The sequence below is a fragment of the Convolutriloba macropyga genome, chromosome 8 (assembly GCF_964194025.1).
Source record: "Convolutriloba macropyga chromosome 8, txConMacr16.3, whole genome shotgun sequence".
Lineage (NCBI taxonomy): Eukaryota > Metazoa > Xenacoelomorpha > Acoela > Convolutidae > Convolutriloba > Convolutriloba macropyga.
In genome coordinates, this window is record NC_134475.1 from 53,615,338 (window position 1) to 53,632,778 (window position 17,441).

The 17,441-nt window shown below is 36.3% G+C and overlaps 1 protein-coding gene across 2 annotated transcripts in view; it reads right to left on the bottom strand.

Moving 5' to 3' along the window:
* LOC142344830 (dynein beta chain, ciliary-like) overlaps positions 1-17,441 on the bottom strand; it is a 270,411-nt gene that overhangs the window by 146,410 nt on the left and 106,560 nt on the right. For both annotated transcript variants that reach the window (XM_075396813.1, XM_075396814.1), the window contains exons 38-52: positions 15,632-15,867; positions 15,111-15,289; positions 14,715-14,825; positions 14,301-14,450; positions 13,573-13,794; positions 13,148-13,357; positions 11,570-11,703; positions 10,980-11,163; positions 10,394-10,603; positions 8,455-8,618; positions 5,222-5,324; positions 4,695-4,790; positions 3,614-3,757; positions 3,018-3,179; positions 1,834-2,060 (exon numbers count right to left, since the gene is read on the bottom strand). In XM_075396813.1, coding sequence (XP_075252928.1) covers positions 1,834-2,060; positions 3,018-3,179; positions 3,614-3,757; positions 4,695-4,790; positions 5,222-5,324; positions 8,455-8,618; positions 10,394-10,603; positions 10,980-11,163; positions 11,570-11,703; positions 13,148-13,357; positions 13,573-13,794; positions 14,301-14,450; positions 14,715-14,825; positions 15,111-15,289; positions 15,632-15,867 — 2,532 coding nt within the window. The remainder of the gene's footprint in view (positions 1-1,833; positions 2,061-3,017; positions 3,180-3,613; positions 3,758-4,694; positions 4,791-5,221; positions 5,325-8,454; positions 8,619-10,393; positions 10,604-10,979; positions 11,164-11,569; positions 11,704-13,147; positions 13,358-13,572; positions 13,795-14,300; positions 14,451-14,714; positions 14,826-15,110; positions 15,290-15,631; positions 15,868-17,441) is intronic.

Genomic DNA, 17,441 nt, shown 5'->3' on the forward strand with positions numbered 1-17,441 from the left:
CCCCTTTTCTGTTTTTCGTTTGATAACTTGTATCTGAGACTATTTAATGACATCTTCCATCCACTTCTTGCGAAGCAAACAATATTTCTTTCATTGTATTTATGATGCAGCTGATGAATTTACGACTATGAAGCTATGTGGTTTCAGATTGTAAAAATTTTTTGGTACTGGTCATTGCATGTCGTCACTTTTGTTGTCCTTTCTGCATAGTCTTTTTAAAACGAGAGCACATTGTTATTCGAAAATACCTCAACTGGAAAGTATTTGTATCACTGTTTGTGGAAATTGAGTTCTGTCTGTACTCATTGATAATTTGTTGTCTTCACTAATTTCAGGCACAATTGGCGTCGCATGAAACTGAAAAATATTTCTCATTTAATGAAAATGAAATGTTATGTTTTCTAAAATATTTGAAAATATAAGGTTCAAAAAAATTCTAATTTTTTTTTTCAATTTCGGTGATTTTGTTTATCTCATCTATGACAATTTGCTACATAGTCTCTAATGTAAACATAGCTTACATCTTGGTTCTAGAGAGAAATTTGTTGACTAGTTGTTGCTTTTTAATGGCATTGCGGCTCGTTATTTGAGTTTTCGAAAATCCTCTTTGATTTGATTAATTTGTATTATTTTAAAAAATTTAATTGACCATTTTTGTGTATCTTATTCTTTGTTTTCGTGTTATACTACAACATTAATGACGCTGTCCATTAGTTTTGATTATGAGGGTAGTGAATCATATTAAACTACTTTAATTATTAGCTCACGGTTTTAATGATTTCGACACCGTTTGTTTCGACATCCAGAATTTTACTATAAATTTGATCGTTAGATGTACCTGTGACTTTTTTATTGTAGTCTTAAAATTCTTAACAATGTGAGATCTCAATTGCTCACTGTATGGACGTATGAAAAATCTTATTCCAGTTAAGGGGAAATGGTTTTTCGACATTGAAATTGTTAAAAAATAAACGTATTTTCAAATTTCGCTCTTTTGTTCTTTTTCTGTCTACTTGTTACCTAGTCTGAGTAAGGACCGGTTCCGTATTTTTTTTATGAGACACAGGTTTTTTCTGATGCCATTCAAATGTGAATGGATGTTTTAATTGATATTATTTAGACATTTGTCTGGTACTTTCTCTTGCCATTTTGACTATGCGTTTGTAAAAAATAGATATTGATTTTTGGCCGTAATTAACAATTAATTTTGTTAATTGATTTTGTTGTTTATCTTGTCCCCTAAACTCATCAATGGCAAGTATCGGTGTTTCTCCACGGTAGCATTATTTGTTTCATTTTTTCGCTAACGAATGCTCACAGCGGCTCTGATGGAGTTACGTTAAGACTCTATCTAGTATTTGTAGTTGACAGCTGATCTGCTTTGAGGTGAAGTACAATTTAATTTTTTAGTTTAGGTTTGCATTGATGCATTTTGACCTTGTTTGTGATTTTTTTAAAAAGGAAAACAAAGTTTAGAGCTAGACAGAAATTGATGTTTTATAGTTTTTGTTGCTTGTCTTGTCTCGTAGCTTTATTAAGAGCAGGTATTATCGTCTATCCAACGCGGCCGTAATTAATTCATTCTTCGGTTTGCACTTGAGAGAAATTACTCATTGACCAATTATTTTCGAAAGTATGAGTATTTTTGAAAGTTTTCTTTCTCTTCCTCATTTGGTAGACAATTAGAAAAAAAAGCGGGGTCGGATAATAATGTGCAAACGTACATTAGCCAGCCTCCTTGTTTGATTTGATAACAACCTATGTATATCTCAAAGCCATTTGAAAGTCGCAAGATGAGCTAATTATAACTGCGATATGGACTACAAAACTTACACATGTTGCATGGCGTCTTCGAACAGGACCAAATTCATGACAGCATTCACTTCGTTGTAGTTGACGAGAGCCTCGCTCAGGATCCTATTGAGAGCCTCCCAGCTCTCAATACGCAGATATTGAGTCTCTCCCAGCCCTTGCGCAAAGTGTGAATAGATCAAGGGGTCCACTTTGAGGTCTTCAAGGTTGAGGTCACGTGGCAAGTTGTCCTGATTCTCGCCGCCTTTCTGTAAACAAAAACTACTTCATAAGTTGAAACTTGAATTGATGATCATATTTTACCTCGTTTATGATCAGACTTGATTCAGATTTTGAGAATGGACCTCGTCCGTGTAATAAAAACGCACTTCACGCCCCCCCCCCCCCCCCCGTGCGTTTTTTAATTGTCTGATTAATAACGCACATCTCGACCTGGGAGAGAGTCACAGGTACTCATAGTTTTACCTAAAACAGCTTTGTGTTATTTGAAAATTGAAAAAAATAGCATTTTTTGATGAGATTTGTGATACTGTTAGAAGAAAATAATTGCGAAACGCAACTTTCTGTGAACTTTTACCAGGAGCATTAGGCATGAAGAATTGATTTAGGTAATGTAATACACATACTATATAGGATTGGGCTGATGATTTGAATTGAATTGTTACAGCAACAACCGTAGCCGAGAACAAAAGCTGATCTTGCAAGATTATTGCAGAAGAAAGGTAATTTTGCAAGACAAAGGTAATCTTGCAACTGTTCACTGGGCGATTAAAAATCAAGATCCAAATTACAAAATAGAATGCTTCTGCCTAAAAATAGAATAAATTGATGTTGCCAATTTTGTTCAGTAAAACGCAATTAAGTACCTCTTGCGTTTAGTTTCAAATAACTGTTGTTGAATTTATTTGCAATTCAAACCCTTACTAAGGATTTGTAGCGAGAATAGAGAACAAAAGTATACTTTTTTTCTAGAAAACTTCTGCATACAGGGTTCTTTCGGCTTTTTTTGCTTATCTCGAGCCAGTTTTTTTTTCAAAAAAGATCTTGGGAGAATCTTGCAAGAAAAACTTAATCTTGCAAGAATCTTGCATGACGTAGCATCAAAAAAAAGCAAAAACGACAACGTAAGAAGTACCCCCCTCCCCCATTTTCATCTACCACTTCAGGTAGTTAGATGCATGCACTGTATCTGTGTGAATGTGTACCTCGAATGCCTTGTTGAGTATCTCGTTCTCCACTCTCTCATAAGTGGCGAGATCCTTAGTGTCCACCAGTTTGTCCCTGTATACTCTCCTGCACTCGTGCATCCACAGTCTCACCATCTCTTGACTACTCCGCATACTCTCTTTGTTCCCAAACAAAATACCCTAAAAGGGTTGCATGTCAGCGTTACATGACAAAATACCCAATGCCATAACATCCTATTTATCCCGTTTGACCTTTTATTTCAATACTCCAATTACAAATTAACAGCTAGTGTTGCGTGAATGTCTTGTTATATTTAAGCGGATAAATTGATCTTGTGCTAAAATGAATTTCTGGTAGTTTTAACAATAGGGTAAAATATCTGACATTGACAGAAGGGTATTTTGTGGGCATATTGGGTATTTTGTCCTGTCACTCAGACAAACCAAAAATGATTTGCCAGGTTTTTCATTCTTCTCTTTATTTTCAAATTAGGCATGCATCTGAGAAGTGATTTATTACACAGCAAGATACAACAACTACTACTATCAACAACAGCCAGATCGCGCGGCATGATATAACGGGGCATTACAGGAGGTTGAAAAGTATTTCGTACCTGGAATATGTTGGAGAGATCTCTTAGGTTAAATACATAGTGAAACTTGACAGCAGTTGGTAAGAAACAGACTCCCACGCGTGTGTGCAGATTGAGAGTGCTCTGGATCAGAATGGGAGCCAGTTTGTGCACATTGGGGATTGCCTAAAAAGAGAAAATAAAGAATAGGATTAGAGGCTATCTTAAGCTTGCTTAATTAGAACAGCCACGATTTTACAGAGACGGAAAGTTTTGGAAGATTTTTAGGTACATTTATGCCCTGACTGTGTTCATTTTTTGTTTTGACGGAGGGACCTATGGAAACATATCAACGCGCGTTTTTGCATTTAAACGGTCTGCAAAATGTTATGAGAATTGCTCACGAAATTTTTCTTTATATCAGTGTAATAATATCATTAAAAATGGCCTTTTCTTCCAACGAAAGTAAACAGCTAAAGATAATTAAAGTATTGCGACAACAAGAATATTGAACAACAGCGCTATGACTGCAATCTAGGTTTCTTGCAAGATTTTTCAAATTTTTCGACACCTAGGGCCCTATTCTTATCATTTCAGGTGCATCAAATGATAATAATTATATCCATATTTATTTTCAAATATACATTCAAACACAACCAAAAGTTAACCAGCAACCTTTTTTGTTAAAAGTTAAAAGTGAACCTTTTTTGTTATATAGCATGTCTACAACAATTAAGACCATCTAGGTAATTACATCAGTTTAAGGCCCTTGGCTACAGAGCTTCGATTCTATTTTCAATAAAATTGTTAAAACTGTCAGTATATCATAGATATCAGTTGGGTTGGTCTAAAAAAACCAAAAGAAACATGTACTAAACAACGACAAAAGTTACTGTAACGCAAGTTGTACGGAATCTAAGTTTTTACTTGGATATCCAAGTCGAGAACTGTTGAAACTGTACAAATAACAAGGTTTTGTCAAACTATTTTAATTTCTGACCAAATGTTTTGAGACGATTATCTGCAAAAATTCTTGGATAAATTCTAGCATATAATCGTTATTGGCAAGAATCTTGCAAGAAGTTAGCTGAAAACCGTCTCATCTCATCAAGGGAATAACAACCTGATGTGTCTGTAAATGATGTGAGAGGATACTGCTGTAGATTGTAGTCAGTGCATCTTGAGTTGGGAAACTGATTGCAAACACACTGAAGTGACGCTAAATATCACACACACATTCTCAGACAATTTGGAATCAAGTTTAATTTGCTCCCCCCCCCCCCAATATAGCCCCCTCCCCCCAGCTTAGTGGTCAGATAACCTATAGCTCCCCCCCCCCATTATAGTAATTATACCATAATAGGGGGCTATAATTTCATGGGTGGGGGCTATGGGGAAAGGCCCTAATTTGCTTTAGTAAAACAAAGTTTTATTAATCAGAGAAAGAAAATATAGGTAACCGCTTTCATTAACTTCGATAACAGCCGAACAATTGATGCTAACATCCATTGGAATTATGGGAAAAAGTTTAAAGGGGAGACTATTTGAGTTATTGTATTCATTTATTTAAACGCAGAGCTATTTTGAAGTTTTATTCTTGCGCCTAATTCTATTATTTTCATGTATAACTCTCTAATTTAGTTAACTCACCTGAAGTCGTGGGTTGATAGTGAAGCTGCCAGCTGTTGGATTCATGCATGAGACATATTGTACTTTTCTGATCTCCTTCTGCGACAATTTAACCCTGTCATACCTGCTCACGTAACAACAATAAACAATCAATACCCGCATCCATATGTCAGTGCTGCTTCTGCGCACTTTTTTTAAGAAACGCGCTAAATGCGCTCAAGTCAAGCAAAAAATGTGCTGAAATTTTGAGCATGCGCTGATACTTTATAACTTCAGCGGTTCTTCAACGCACTTCTCACATAATTTCAGCGGTTCTTCAACGCACTTCTCACATAATTTCAGCGGTTCTTCAACGCACTTCTTACATAATTTCAGCGCATCTCCAAAACATTTCCCACATAACTTTTTGCACTTTTTCCACAAAATTTTGCACAAAATTTTAGCGAATTTCTTACAAAGTTTCAGTGCATCCGTCTCAAAATTCAGTGCACTTCTCACAAAAACAATCCAGCACATTCATACGATTAGATGGCTCATCTTCTGATATTTTCAGTGCAATTCAGCGCTTTTCAGAGAATGTCTTTCAAAGCTTGAGTACATTTCAGCATACTTTTTAGAAAATTTTAGGCAATTTTTCAGCCCACACGAAAAATTTCAGCGCTTTATTTAAAAATGCGTGTATGTGTGTATTCGCGTGTGTGTGTGTGTGTGTGTGTGTGTGTGTGTGTGTGTGTGTAAGTGTGTCTGCGTGTAATTGGGTGTATATGTGTGCGCGTGTGTCTATGTTTCTTTGTGTGTTTTTAAATTAATGTGTTTCAACGCATTTCTGATACAGTTTCAGCGGATTTCAGCGCATTTTCGTTTTAATTTTACCTCAAAGTTCTCACCACTTAATTTGATCTTATATTAATGGCAATTTTAATACTGATCAAATTGGCTAAAATTTGGCCAGAAATGTGGGTCAATTTTTGTCAAAAATGCCTCTTATATTGTTTTTGAATTATTGATAATGTTAGTCTTATATTTATAGATAACACAATTGTTGTTCTCATACATCCTCAAGTCATCTCGAGTCAAATGAGTGGGTCTACGAAATAAACCCACGAATATGAACCCCATTTAAAAATTGAATTTAGGCTGTGATAGTTTATTCGGTTGTGCTTGTTTCATATCGAAACCCACGGGCAGCTACAGCATGGCCATGGCCCGCGAGGCTTGTCCAAACTCGCTAAGTGCGCAGATCATTAACAGTCAAATGTGGGCTTATTTGCATGGGGGTATTTTCTTTTGGGGCTATTTCCTATATAAAATTAGAAAGTTTTATTTTCCTGGGTGTTTTTCCCGACACAGAAAGAGACAGGAAAAAAACTGAAGTTAGAAAAAATGACCTAATATAAGGCTAAACTCAATTTTGATTTAATTCGACTCCATACATTGACCATTTTAGGGAGCAACGTACTGGGTTCCCTGGTGGAATCACACCAAAACAGCCTTCGTTGGTGTTAAATTACTAAAAAAACTCGCTTCTAATGAAAGTTTTTAAAACCAAAACTGACTAGAATGCGGCTAAAATCTGTCAAAAAAATTTTTTTTGCAAAGAGCAAAATTTTCGAAAAGTCTTCTTGCAGTCCAGTTTTATACACAGAGAGCTTTAATTTCATAGCACATACGTTAATCTGGGATGCCCTCAAAAATTCAATAATTGCCATAACGAAAAAGTGAGACAGAAATAAAGTTCTACCAATTTGTTTTTTTTCTAAATATGGGAAAGAAAAAGCAATATGCCAACAAACATTGAAAAATTAATAAAACTAAGTGACAATGCATGCTAATAGAGTCTACTGCTTCATTAGTAAATAGTTTCATTACGGTTTAGACTAATTGCGATCGGTTACGCGATGTAAAAAGACTTCAACATCGACCATTCGTATTAGCACGTATCTTGTTCGATTCGCGTAGAGTCTTTCTGGTTCTCTGCAATAAACAAAAACCCTAAAATTGATTGAGGTCGTTTACTTTTGCAACCCGAGAATGGAAACGTGCAGAATACTGAAAAACCTTTTCTATGTCGCTTTTTGATAGCTTCATTTTTGGTAGTTCTTGGTTTAAATAAAGATACGCTTTTTCTCTTATATTTTTTCAATTACCAGTTAATTTGCATGGTGTCATATTTTTCAAAGCTCTACAATTTTATTCACTAATTCCAGTGGTCAAAATTGGCCACAGTCTTTGCTCAAAATTATAGTTTTTATTTAATAATCTGTCTTTCAAAAAATTTCATACTTTGAATATATAATAAACTTTATTTTGTTTTATTGTGAGGGTTTTGAAAAGAGTTTTGTCCATATCGGTTTTTGGGTGGCCTCAGTTTAATTGTCAACCTGATTTATCTTGTTTTGAGCAGTCCTTTTTTGTAATATAGAACAACTAGCAATGCGCTTTTTGTAAAGAAGGTAATAATAGAATCATAATATGAACTAGGCAACGAACAGTGAAATTGTTTTTGATTTTTAATTGGGTTGTTTTGATTTTTTAACACCGTGCCGTATTTTACAGTTTTCTCTTTAGATTTGTTTTACATCATTCCGAAACTACTAACTTTGTGACTAAGTTTTGTCTGCTTGCGCTGAGGGGAAAACCTTTATTCTGTGAAGCGTTCTCTACGAAAATATACGAGAAACTACCAAAAATGAAGCTATCGAAAAACGACATAGAAAAGATTTTTCATTAGTCTAAACGTTTCATTTCAACAACACGCCTTCGCAAAATGTAGACAAGGAACAAAACGTTTTCACCAAAATGAGCTTTGGACATAATACCAAAATTAGAAAACAAAAATAATCCGTAAGATAAAAAACTCGAGAAGTTTTTATACGAAGAAAATCAAGTCTGCATCACAGCAAACAGCTATTCAACAATTGAAGATAGAAAATCAAAATTGAAAAACTCAAATAAAATTAAAATCGAATAATATAAAATTTAACATTTGGAAATAATATAAATTTAACCAAACACGACCTTGAAAGTTAACAAATGGTGTAAATAAAATCAAACAATTAAAAACGTCTCAATCTGCTTAAAAACGCTCAAATTTTCAAAATCAAGCAACAAAATGGAAAAAATACATGTAAGGTAAACAGATGTAATCTGATATAGCATTCTTAAGGCTACGGAAAGTCGAACCTGATATCAACAGTCACATTACTTTGTGTAATAAGAGAAAAATTTCAAGTATCTGTAAAAGAGTTCCTTACCAGTGACCATAGTCGAGGTGTTGTCTGAGGAGAGTGTGTGGCTGGACTGTGAAGTACTTGTCAACTTCTGGCATGTTCATGTCGTCTATAAAGTAGATCAGCTTTTTGTTCCCAGGGGGACCATAGCTCTTCCCAGCCTTCTTCTCCAGCGGTTTCTCAAGGATCTAGGAATGAAAAAAAAAGAACCACTCCGCACACGTCGAAATTAGCTCCATAGAATGATCCGAAAAAAAGAGTAGGAGATAATGTGGGTCATAAAAAAAATGCGTAATTGACTATTAACATGGCCGAAAAAGTTATTAACTGCTCTCGATTGAATTTTGAATCATTCTCGTGGTTGCACAAAAATTTGGTCTAATCTTTGAGTTTTAGCACGGTGGATTTTTCGCTTTCTTGGTGCTCTTTCAATCTCAATTTTAAGCAACTGACCTCAATTTGCGATAATTTAATACTGCAAGTCATGTGAAAAGTGCGCCAAAGGTGGTTTCATTGTTACAATTTAAATCTTATTGCAATATAATTCAATATAATTTTGGAAATTAAATGGCAAGCAGAGAAAACAATTGCACGTTTTTTGAAAGTCTAAAAGGTATCAGGAAACAAATGTTATAAATTGCCAAACATTCGGTGTTAATTCTAATTAAAACTAACCAGCAACTGGACAAATGAGTTTTTTTAGGAAAACTTTTCGCCCAATGGAGCCAATTGGACAAAAAATGAGGAAAAATGCCAAATTCTTCAGCAGTTTTTTTTAAAAAGAACTTTTCTATTAATGACTTCAAAATCAGAAATTGCCAACCAGAACGCACAAAAAGTAGACCAGGAATACCTGGGAGAGGTCTCTGAAAACTATTTGCAGAACCAACCTGTCAAGAAACTTTATAGAACTGAATGTTTAATTGACACTGTCACACTCGAACAAAACAATTGATCACAATATGAAAATTTTGTTTGAACAGTTTGAAAAAAAATCACTCTCTTTACTACGGTGTGATTAAAATCGCAACTTCAATTTGATTTCTCGTATATAAGGAAAAAGTTTGTAAAGACTTTTTAAGATTCAACAATTATTCCTTGGGATAACGAAAATTTAAATCTCTCATACCTGCCGGCATTAGGAAAATTAGAAATAACCTCACTATGAACATTAACGTGTGATGCTTTTTTTGCAAGCGAAGTCAGACGGAATAGATTTACTGAAACTCAGAGCGGTCTCAAACAACGGCCTTTTTCTTTTTCGACAGAATCTCTCAAAAATATTTTTTACTTTAAACTAGAACACAGAATTGAGGATAAATTTTTCTATACTTGAATTTTTTTGCGTTTTAACCACGAATATTATCAGCAACATTTTTGAAGACCCAGAAAGGCTCGAAACACAACTCGAAACAGACTGTTCAACCCAATTCAACTGGTGATTAGGAAGCTCGTATACATTTATATTAACCTTTATAAATTTAATTTTTCAGCCCTCTAGTAACTTTAAATTGAGACTCATAGCACAAACTGGATTATGCATATATCCTTGCCTTTGATTTGTTCTATCTTTTATCAAGTTAGACTGGCATACGTATACATCCCGTATCAGGGGATCTCTAGCAGCCCTAATTTGATAGTAGCCCCTCCCCTGATGTTAGTGGTCACATAAAGTAAAGCCCCCCCCAAATTACAACAAATATAGCAAGATGAGGGTTATAATGGGAAAGACCCCAAAAAATTCAAAAATTTGTGAACAGATCTTAAGACACCGCCCCCAATACAGTTGAAATTCAATTACTACCCACTGGCCAATAGTTGGGGCGCCCATCAGAACCGTCATAGATTGTACACCTAAACCTTATTCTCAGTCAAATCAACATCTGGTTCTTAAAAGCTCTTAAATCGCTTTTGCAACGCTTAAGAAAAAAATCTAAAGAAAGAACTTTAAGATGGTTCTCACAGTTTGAAGCATCTCTGAGTTGGTGTAGAAATTGAAGGGGACATTGGCAACAACATAGTCATCAGAATTGAGACTGTCCAGTTTGTTGTTGATCATGACAGTCTTGCCACAACCAGAAGTGCCAACCAGCATCACTGGCCTGCCTTTGGCCATCAACATGTCCATGAAGTAACGTACTCTTACAGTCTCTGCTGTGTTCACCAGAACCGCCTGGTCAAATAACGCTTTATTTGTACAGTCACATGTTCAGAGTCTGTCCAGAGTAAAAACAGACTTGAGATATGCGATTCAGTACTGAATTGCTATGTCATACTGATACGGGGAGTTGAGTGAACAACAGACATAAAACATTCTAACAGATTACAATCTTGTAAAACTAACAGACAATTTAATAATAGCAAGAACGTAGCCAAAATTTTTTCTTGCGAAAGTAAAAAAAACTCTGTACTGCTGTCAAGGACACTAAGACATTCTGCTCGCAGACTTTTGCTATTACGAGACATTCGGCAAGATAGAGAAACTTAGACTCATCATCAAATCTTGCTCTCTACCCCGAACATATTTATTTTAAAAAATGATACCGAACCTGTAACGGGGTATCTATTGGCATTTGGAATGCGGGTATCTTCTTAGTCCAAGGCTCAAATTTGGGCAACTTATCGTCCTTCTTTCCTCCCTCCTTCTCCCCTCCGCCTGTTCCGCCACCACCGCTATTTCCACCTCCACCTTGGTTTGCAGCAACGGTGACGCCACCACCGCCCTGTTGCGAGCTAAGAAAGAACCATTGTGTTATATTATACAACTGCTAATTGAAACATAAGTTAGTAATGGATAGAAGCGATACTGGCAGGTTGTATGAATCTACCAACACAGAGTTTCAAAAAACAGTAGACACTTTTATTCGATACTTAAATTGTTAGACAGTGTTATTGTAGTTAAGGTAAAAATTACTTTGGTCAAATTTTTTCCCACATCTCGTCACTTCAAATATTTTCTTTTTTTAATCTCAAGAAGCTTGGAACTTTTTTTGCTTTTTGTGAACATTATTTCATAACTGTATCGTGAAATCGTTCCTGAAAATCTAATATCTTCTGAAATATAAGAAGTTTAAACTCATATTTTATCCCTCATATTGTTCAGATCTGAGCCTTAAACAATAGTTCGATGCATACTTACCTCATAGCGTCTATAATGTTCGTGTAGGTGTCGTTATCAATGAAATAGTCGAAGACAGTGCCTGAAGAGGGAAACTTGATGGACTTGAACTCTGTATTCCACCATTTTGTGAACTCTATCCTGTAGTCCACAAGCTACACAAAAGAGCAACATCAACATGTTAGACAAAAGTTTGCCACAATCTGGTTCAATTCTTTCAAGATAATCATCGTATTTTTTTTTAAAAATCTTAAACGATTTTTTAACCTCAATGTACAAAAGGCAAACTCTCCAGATAAATTCAGAAAACTTTCGAAATTTTTCAACAAGTTCCGATCGAACCCCTTTTAGTTATTATCAGAATCATTCCAACCAGTCGAGGTGCCAATGCTAAAAATTGGTTAAAAATGTAAGGACATTGTGGTGAATAGTTGTAAGAATTGCAGGTTTTAGCGCTGAATGCAGTGAAAAAAATTCACTGCTAAAAACCCTACATAATACGTTAATGTTTTTGCGGTGGATATTTGTAAGATTTGCGGTTTTTAGCGGTAACATTTTATTTTCACCGCATTAGCGCAGTAAAAAAATCCCCGCTAAAAATTGCTAGTCTTAGAAAAATTTACAGCAGAAAATGCAAATCTTACAAAATTTCAACGCATATCTTTTCCATAAAGTGGAGGGAAATCATAAAAGCAAAACTGGGAGTTGGAGCAGTGGAAGAAGAAACGGTTGAAGTGCATGAGTTCAGGGGTTCGAAATCGTGTACGCGCGTTTGTTTTTGTAAGAATACCGTTGAATGCAGTGACAATAAAAATTTCACCGCTAAAAATTGCAAATCTGACAAAAATTCATCTCGAAAAACTGCATATCTTACAAAAATTTACGGCTTTCCCCGCATTCATCGCTAAAAGATGCGAGTGCTTTGAGGTGAAAATTTTTTTCTTTCACCGCAATTTTTAATGTAACTTTTTCAACAGAACTTTGATCCGGGGAGTGGATTCGGAAAAATATTAGCAGAAAAGACAATGTATCCTCAGAAAAAAATATTAAAATGATAGGAATTATAAATCTTAAATTAAGGCCACGAAAAACTAAATTTTTTTATACCTTTTAAGGTGCTGTTGTTGTTGTAGCTGTCACACAGAGCTGCAATTCGCCGGTAATTTTGGCGGGATACCGGCTCTCATTGCCGTTTTTAACTGGTACCATATTTGCATTGGTATCATAATAAAAATAGATATATTATTAGTAGTAAGACTGCCTATGTACAACTTGCTTATGGTGCGGCGACCTTTCTGCATCTAAGCCATGGCGATGATATGCGGTCCCCGGTTTAGGGGGACCGGAAGGGGCATCATCAACATCGATCGAAAAGAAGGCGGATAACTTTTTAGTCGTCATGTATGTCCACATTGAGCATAACGTACATAAAAAAGTGGAAAATTAATCACGAATCTCTGAAAAAAACAGTCAGTAGAACAAGCCGAGAGTGTAGAAACCACCTTCACAAAGAGCCCACACATGATCATAGTTGATATATGCCCACAAAAGATACATTTTTTCTAACAACCACTCAACGTAAACTATCAAACCACTGACCTGGTCTTGAAACATTTGAGCCCCGAAAGCCCACACGCAGGCGAATGCGAAGTATAATTCATAGAGTTCCTTGGGACAGTCTGGGGGAGTGGTCTTGGGGGTGAGGAGACACTCCAGCAAGTGGCACAGCATCTGGATGTGGGAGGTGTCTGTGATGGGCGTGATCTTCTTGAATCTGGTCCTCAACACGTCCAGACACGGGGGCACGTACTGCAAACAATATTTATGATTAATAAGAAATACCTAACTTCATAAATTTAATCCGGAATTGAGACAGATTGTAAAAGAATATACATAAAACAAACTTTTGAAACTTGAAACAAAAACGGGTGAAAAAGACTCTTTAAGTTTTGTTCGCTCTCGCTCGAACATATTAGTTTCATATTTTTTAGGAATCATGTTTATGTCCCATATGATGAACAAACCTTGTCGAATAGAATTGTCAAATTGGCTCTTTCGCTCTGGATTTCTCGACTGTCGATCCAGCTCTGGACCATGGGAGACCATCCGATGTCACTGGCATTCAAGTACAGTATGCCAGCTCTGGACACAGTAGCAGGGGTTGCTGTTTTGAGATGGGATATCTCGAATATCAGTCTCATCGAGGGAGAAAGCGGAATACGCTCGTTAGAGGCAAGGGTCAGAACCTGCCAGGAGATATAAAATTATGACTTGATTATTATAAATTAAGAATACATTCGGTGAACAGTTGAAGCCATTTTGCTGAGGTAAGAGAAAGTTTTTAACCATTGCTTTAACGATTATTACTATGAAAGAATTCGACTCGAAAAGTCTTATCCATACAAAACACGAAATGGGGCATTACAAGGCCAAAAATATGCATATTAAGCCTCGAGCTAGAAAATTTAATAATGTATTGTTATGAGTTAGAGAAAAACGCCAAGTGTCAGCAAGATTTTTGTATTACCTATTAGCAAGTGATGATGGAAACTTTCTTGGGGTATCTTAAAAAGGTATTACCCGGATCTTAAAAGAACAGCCAAGAAGTAATGGCGCGACATTATGTTTCAAGAGAGTTTGTCAATATCTTGACAACTTGTCGTTTGTCGATGTCTTGACAAAATATATCAATGATTGATCCACATGAGGTAAAAAATAGTGAGCAGTAGGGGGGGGGGGGTAAAGACTGAACCTTGTTGTCGTCCATGACAGTGTTGAGTGACTCAATCCACATGGGATCAATGTCTCCATCTAACACAATCCACTTGGGGGCATCTCCACTCATATTGGCCATGTCTCTCATCAACACTGAGAACAGACCGTCTCGCCACTCTCGCGTCGCCTACACCAAAACACATCGCTATGATTCATAACTGCGGGCCTACATTTATATTTAGACGAAAATCAAATTAATTATTGTATTATTTAACGCAAATTATTGAATATTTCTTAGCACACCTTGGAAGCCCAGTACGAGACCCAAATTTTGCCGAAGGTTTCTCGGACATCAAAATGTAACTGGTTCCGATTTCGATGTATGACATTGAAATGTGCGCAGAATTGCTCTATGCTCGGAACTGGTATACAAACAAACTCGTAAACTCACTTGAACAACAAATCCGAACAACTCGTCATTGGAGACTGCTTTTGGGTTGAGGTCGCACCACGTGGGTTTCTTCTTGTCATGTTTGTACGTGTGGAACAAAGTCTTCAACACCTGAACAAAAAATATCTCTATTTTCACGCTCATAAACTGGTTCTTTCTAATTATAGCTTCGATAATTGCTAAAAGGGAGTCTGTCATGCGAAGAGAAACCGAGTACCAATTTATAATTGAATCGGGCAATTTCTCCACAGAAACAATTTTTTGTGAAACCAAGTTCTCAACAACAGTTTGCAAAGACGACACTTTCAAGTGACAGTGAAAGATCCACTATACCATCATAACAGTTACGAGGATATTCGCTTTATCCTAAATTTTTCACTGTCATTTGAGGCCCACCTGTGACTTGCCGGTTCCAGCATTTCCCAGAACAAACACAGAGTGTCTAACATCAATCAACTCCTGCAGTTGCACCACTTTGGTGATGAATGCCTCCTCTGGCTGGAGAAAGAGGTCAGTGGCTGTCTTTCGAATCACAGCCTCAAACGCCTCATTCCTCTTACGCGGCACATTCATTGCTGCAACCATAATAAATCTCTACATAGTAAAAGAATCCCCCCGTACTTCAAACGTGAAGTACCGAAGTTTGACTTAGAGTTGAAGGGTTGACTTATTTTCAAACACTGAATTCACCAGAAAACACACGGCCTTCGAATACAAAAAAAACATGACATAAAAGACAATCGAGCATCAAGCATCAGCCGAGTAAATCCGTTATTTTTTCAGTTGGCTGTGATTTTTAATTTACAAAAACAAAATTGAGGGTGGAACAAAAAAATAAATAGTATTGATAACAAAAAATCTGTAGAACCAGGAATAGCCAAAAATTACAGAAAATCTCTGTGAACAATTTACTCTACCTGGGAATAAATCCGTGATGAGTCCATGGAAGATGTACAAATCATCAGACACAATCTTGGGAATGTTGAAGTCTCTCAATGCCCTCATGAGCACCTGGTCCTCCGGGAGACCAGGGTCAGTCCTCCTAAGGGATCCAGCAACAACCAGGACACTCTTGATAGCTCTCAGACCCCAGTCGTAGTGGTCTTGTTTCGATAGGAGCTCCTTACACAGTTCATAAAGGGTGATGAACTTCCTACAAGAAACATAACTTGTCAACTGGAGGATTTCTATTTTCACCCGATGACAGACAGGAGACTAATATTGATTATCCGTTGTTCGAGATCAGGTTTGTAAGAATGTGGTTTGAACTGTTTACTTTCACCCTACCTATTACAATTTTATATAGCTTTATAACTCGTATATTTTACACAACTTGTATCCTGCTTTGTAATATCGTGTTTATATTGTGCTTCGCTTTCGTTTAACTTCCTACCTGATTTTTAGAAAACTGCAGCGTATACAAAACACAGCTGCCAGGTTCACTTTCGGATCTAGACAATTGCAAACTGCCCGAGAGTGATTCTCAAAAAAATAGACTGGAAATACAGATTGCAAAGATTTCAGTACAAAGTTGTTTTGTTTATGATTAAATTTCAGCACAAAATTGCACCCAAATAAATGGATAATATTTTGTAGTTGCAAAAGTTTCAACTACTGAAAGATAAATGTTTACTTCTCGTGTCCAAACATAAAAAACGCTCTTTCAGTCAGAGGTCCCAAGACATGGAACACACTGCCTCATTACATCCGTGAAGAGCAAATTTTGGATACATTCTATGACGATGCTAAATTTTGATTGGTTGAAAAAGACTTTTATAAATTCATACAGCACGCATTTTATTATCTTGAAATTCAGACAGACGATTGTGCTCAGTACAGTTCAGTTGCTTTCCATATTACTTGAATTGAAAAACTTGTAGCAGAAAAAGAGCGTTTTTACCGAACCCGCGCTTCGAATAGCACTTAGCAAAAACTTGCAATTAAAAGCCTTTATTAGAAAGGATATTGCAACGATAACTCTATCTTCATACAATATAGTACTTGGCACTAGCACCTACATAGCTGCTTCTAAAAAGATAAAAAAAGGAAGAAGCAAACAATAAGAAGAGAGTTATCATATGGCGACAGAGATGTTGAACGCTTACTTCTGTTAAAAAGAAAGAAAAATTTGCAACTCATGGAAATAGCCATTAACGGAACAACTTACAATCTTCGAATCATTAGAAAAACAAACACTGGAATCAGCCTTTATTTTATCGCACAAGAAGACAATCAAACCGACATCAAACGGATCCGTATTACAAAAAACTCAGAACTTTACAATTTCTTTCAAAACTACCGAATTCGAGAAATTAACCAAACCACAAGCACAAACCAACTTTACCCATTCAAAAATATTTGAGCATCAACCTCTTTGTTTTGCTAGCAAAGAAAAAATACAACGCAAGCCACAACAGTCCTTCTATGACACTATTGGAAGGCTATCATCCTAGAAACCCGTTCGTATTCTTCAACGACAAAACAATCGACAGAAAAGTAAGTAAAAAACTTGCAGCGAAGAACAAAAAAGACCAACCAAAGAGCCTAAACTGCAAACTCTGTGACACAGCTAAATTGGAGAAGCGCACAAATTGCTCTTTCCACAGAAACACTTCAACAACAAACTGACTAAAAGAAAATGGCAGATCCAAGTCCGCCTCACGTACATCTGAAAAGGTTCTCATGATTACCAAACGAAAACTGGCCTGAATTTGAAGGACTACTGAG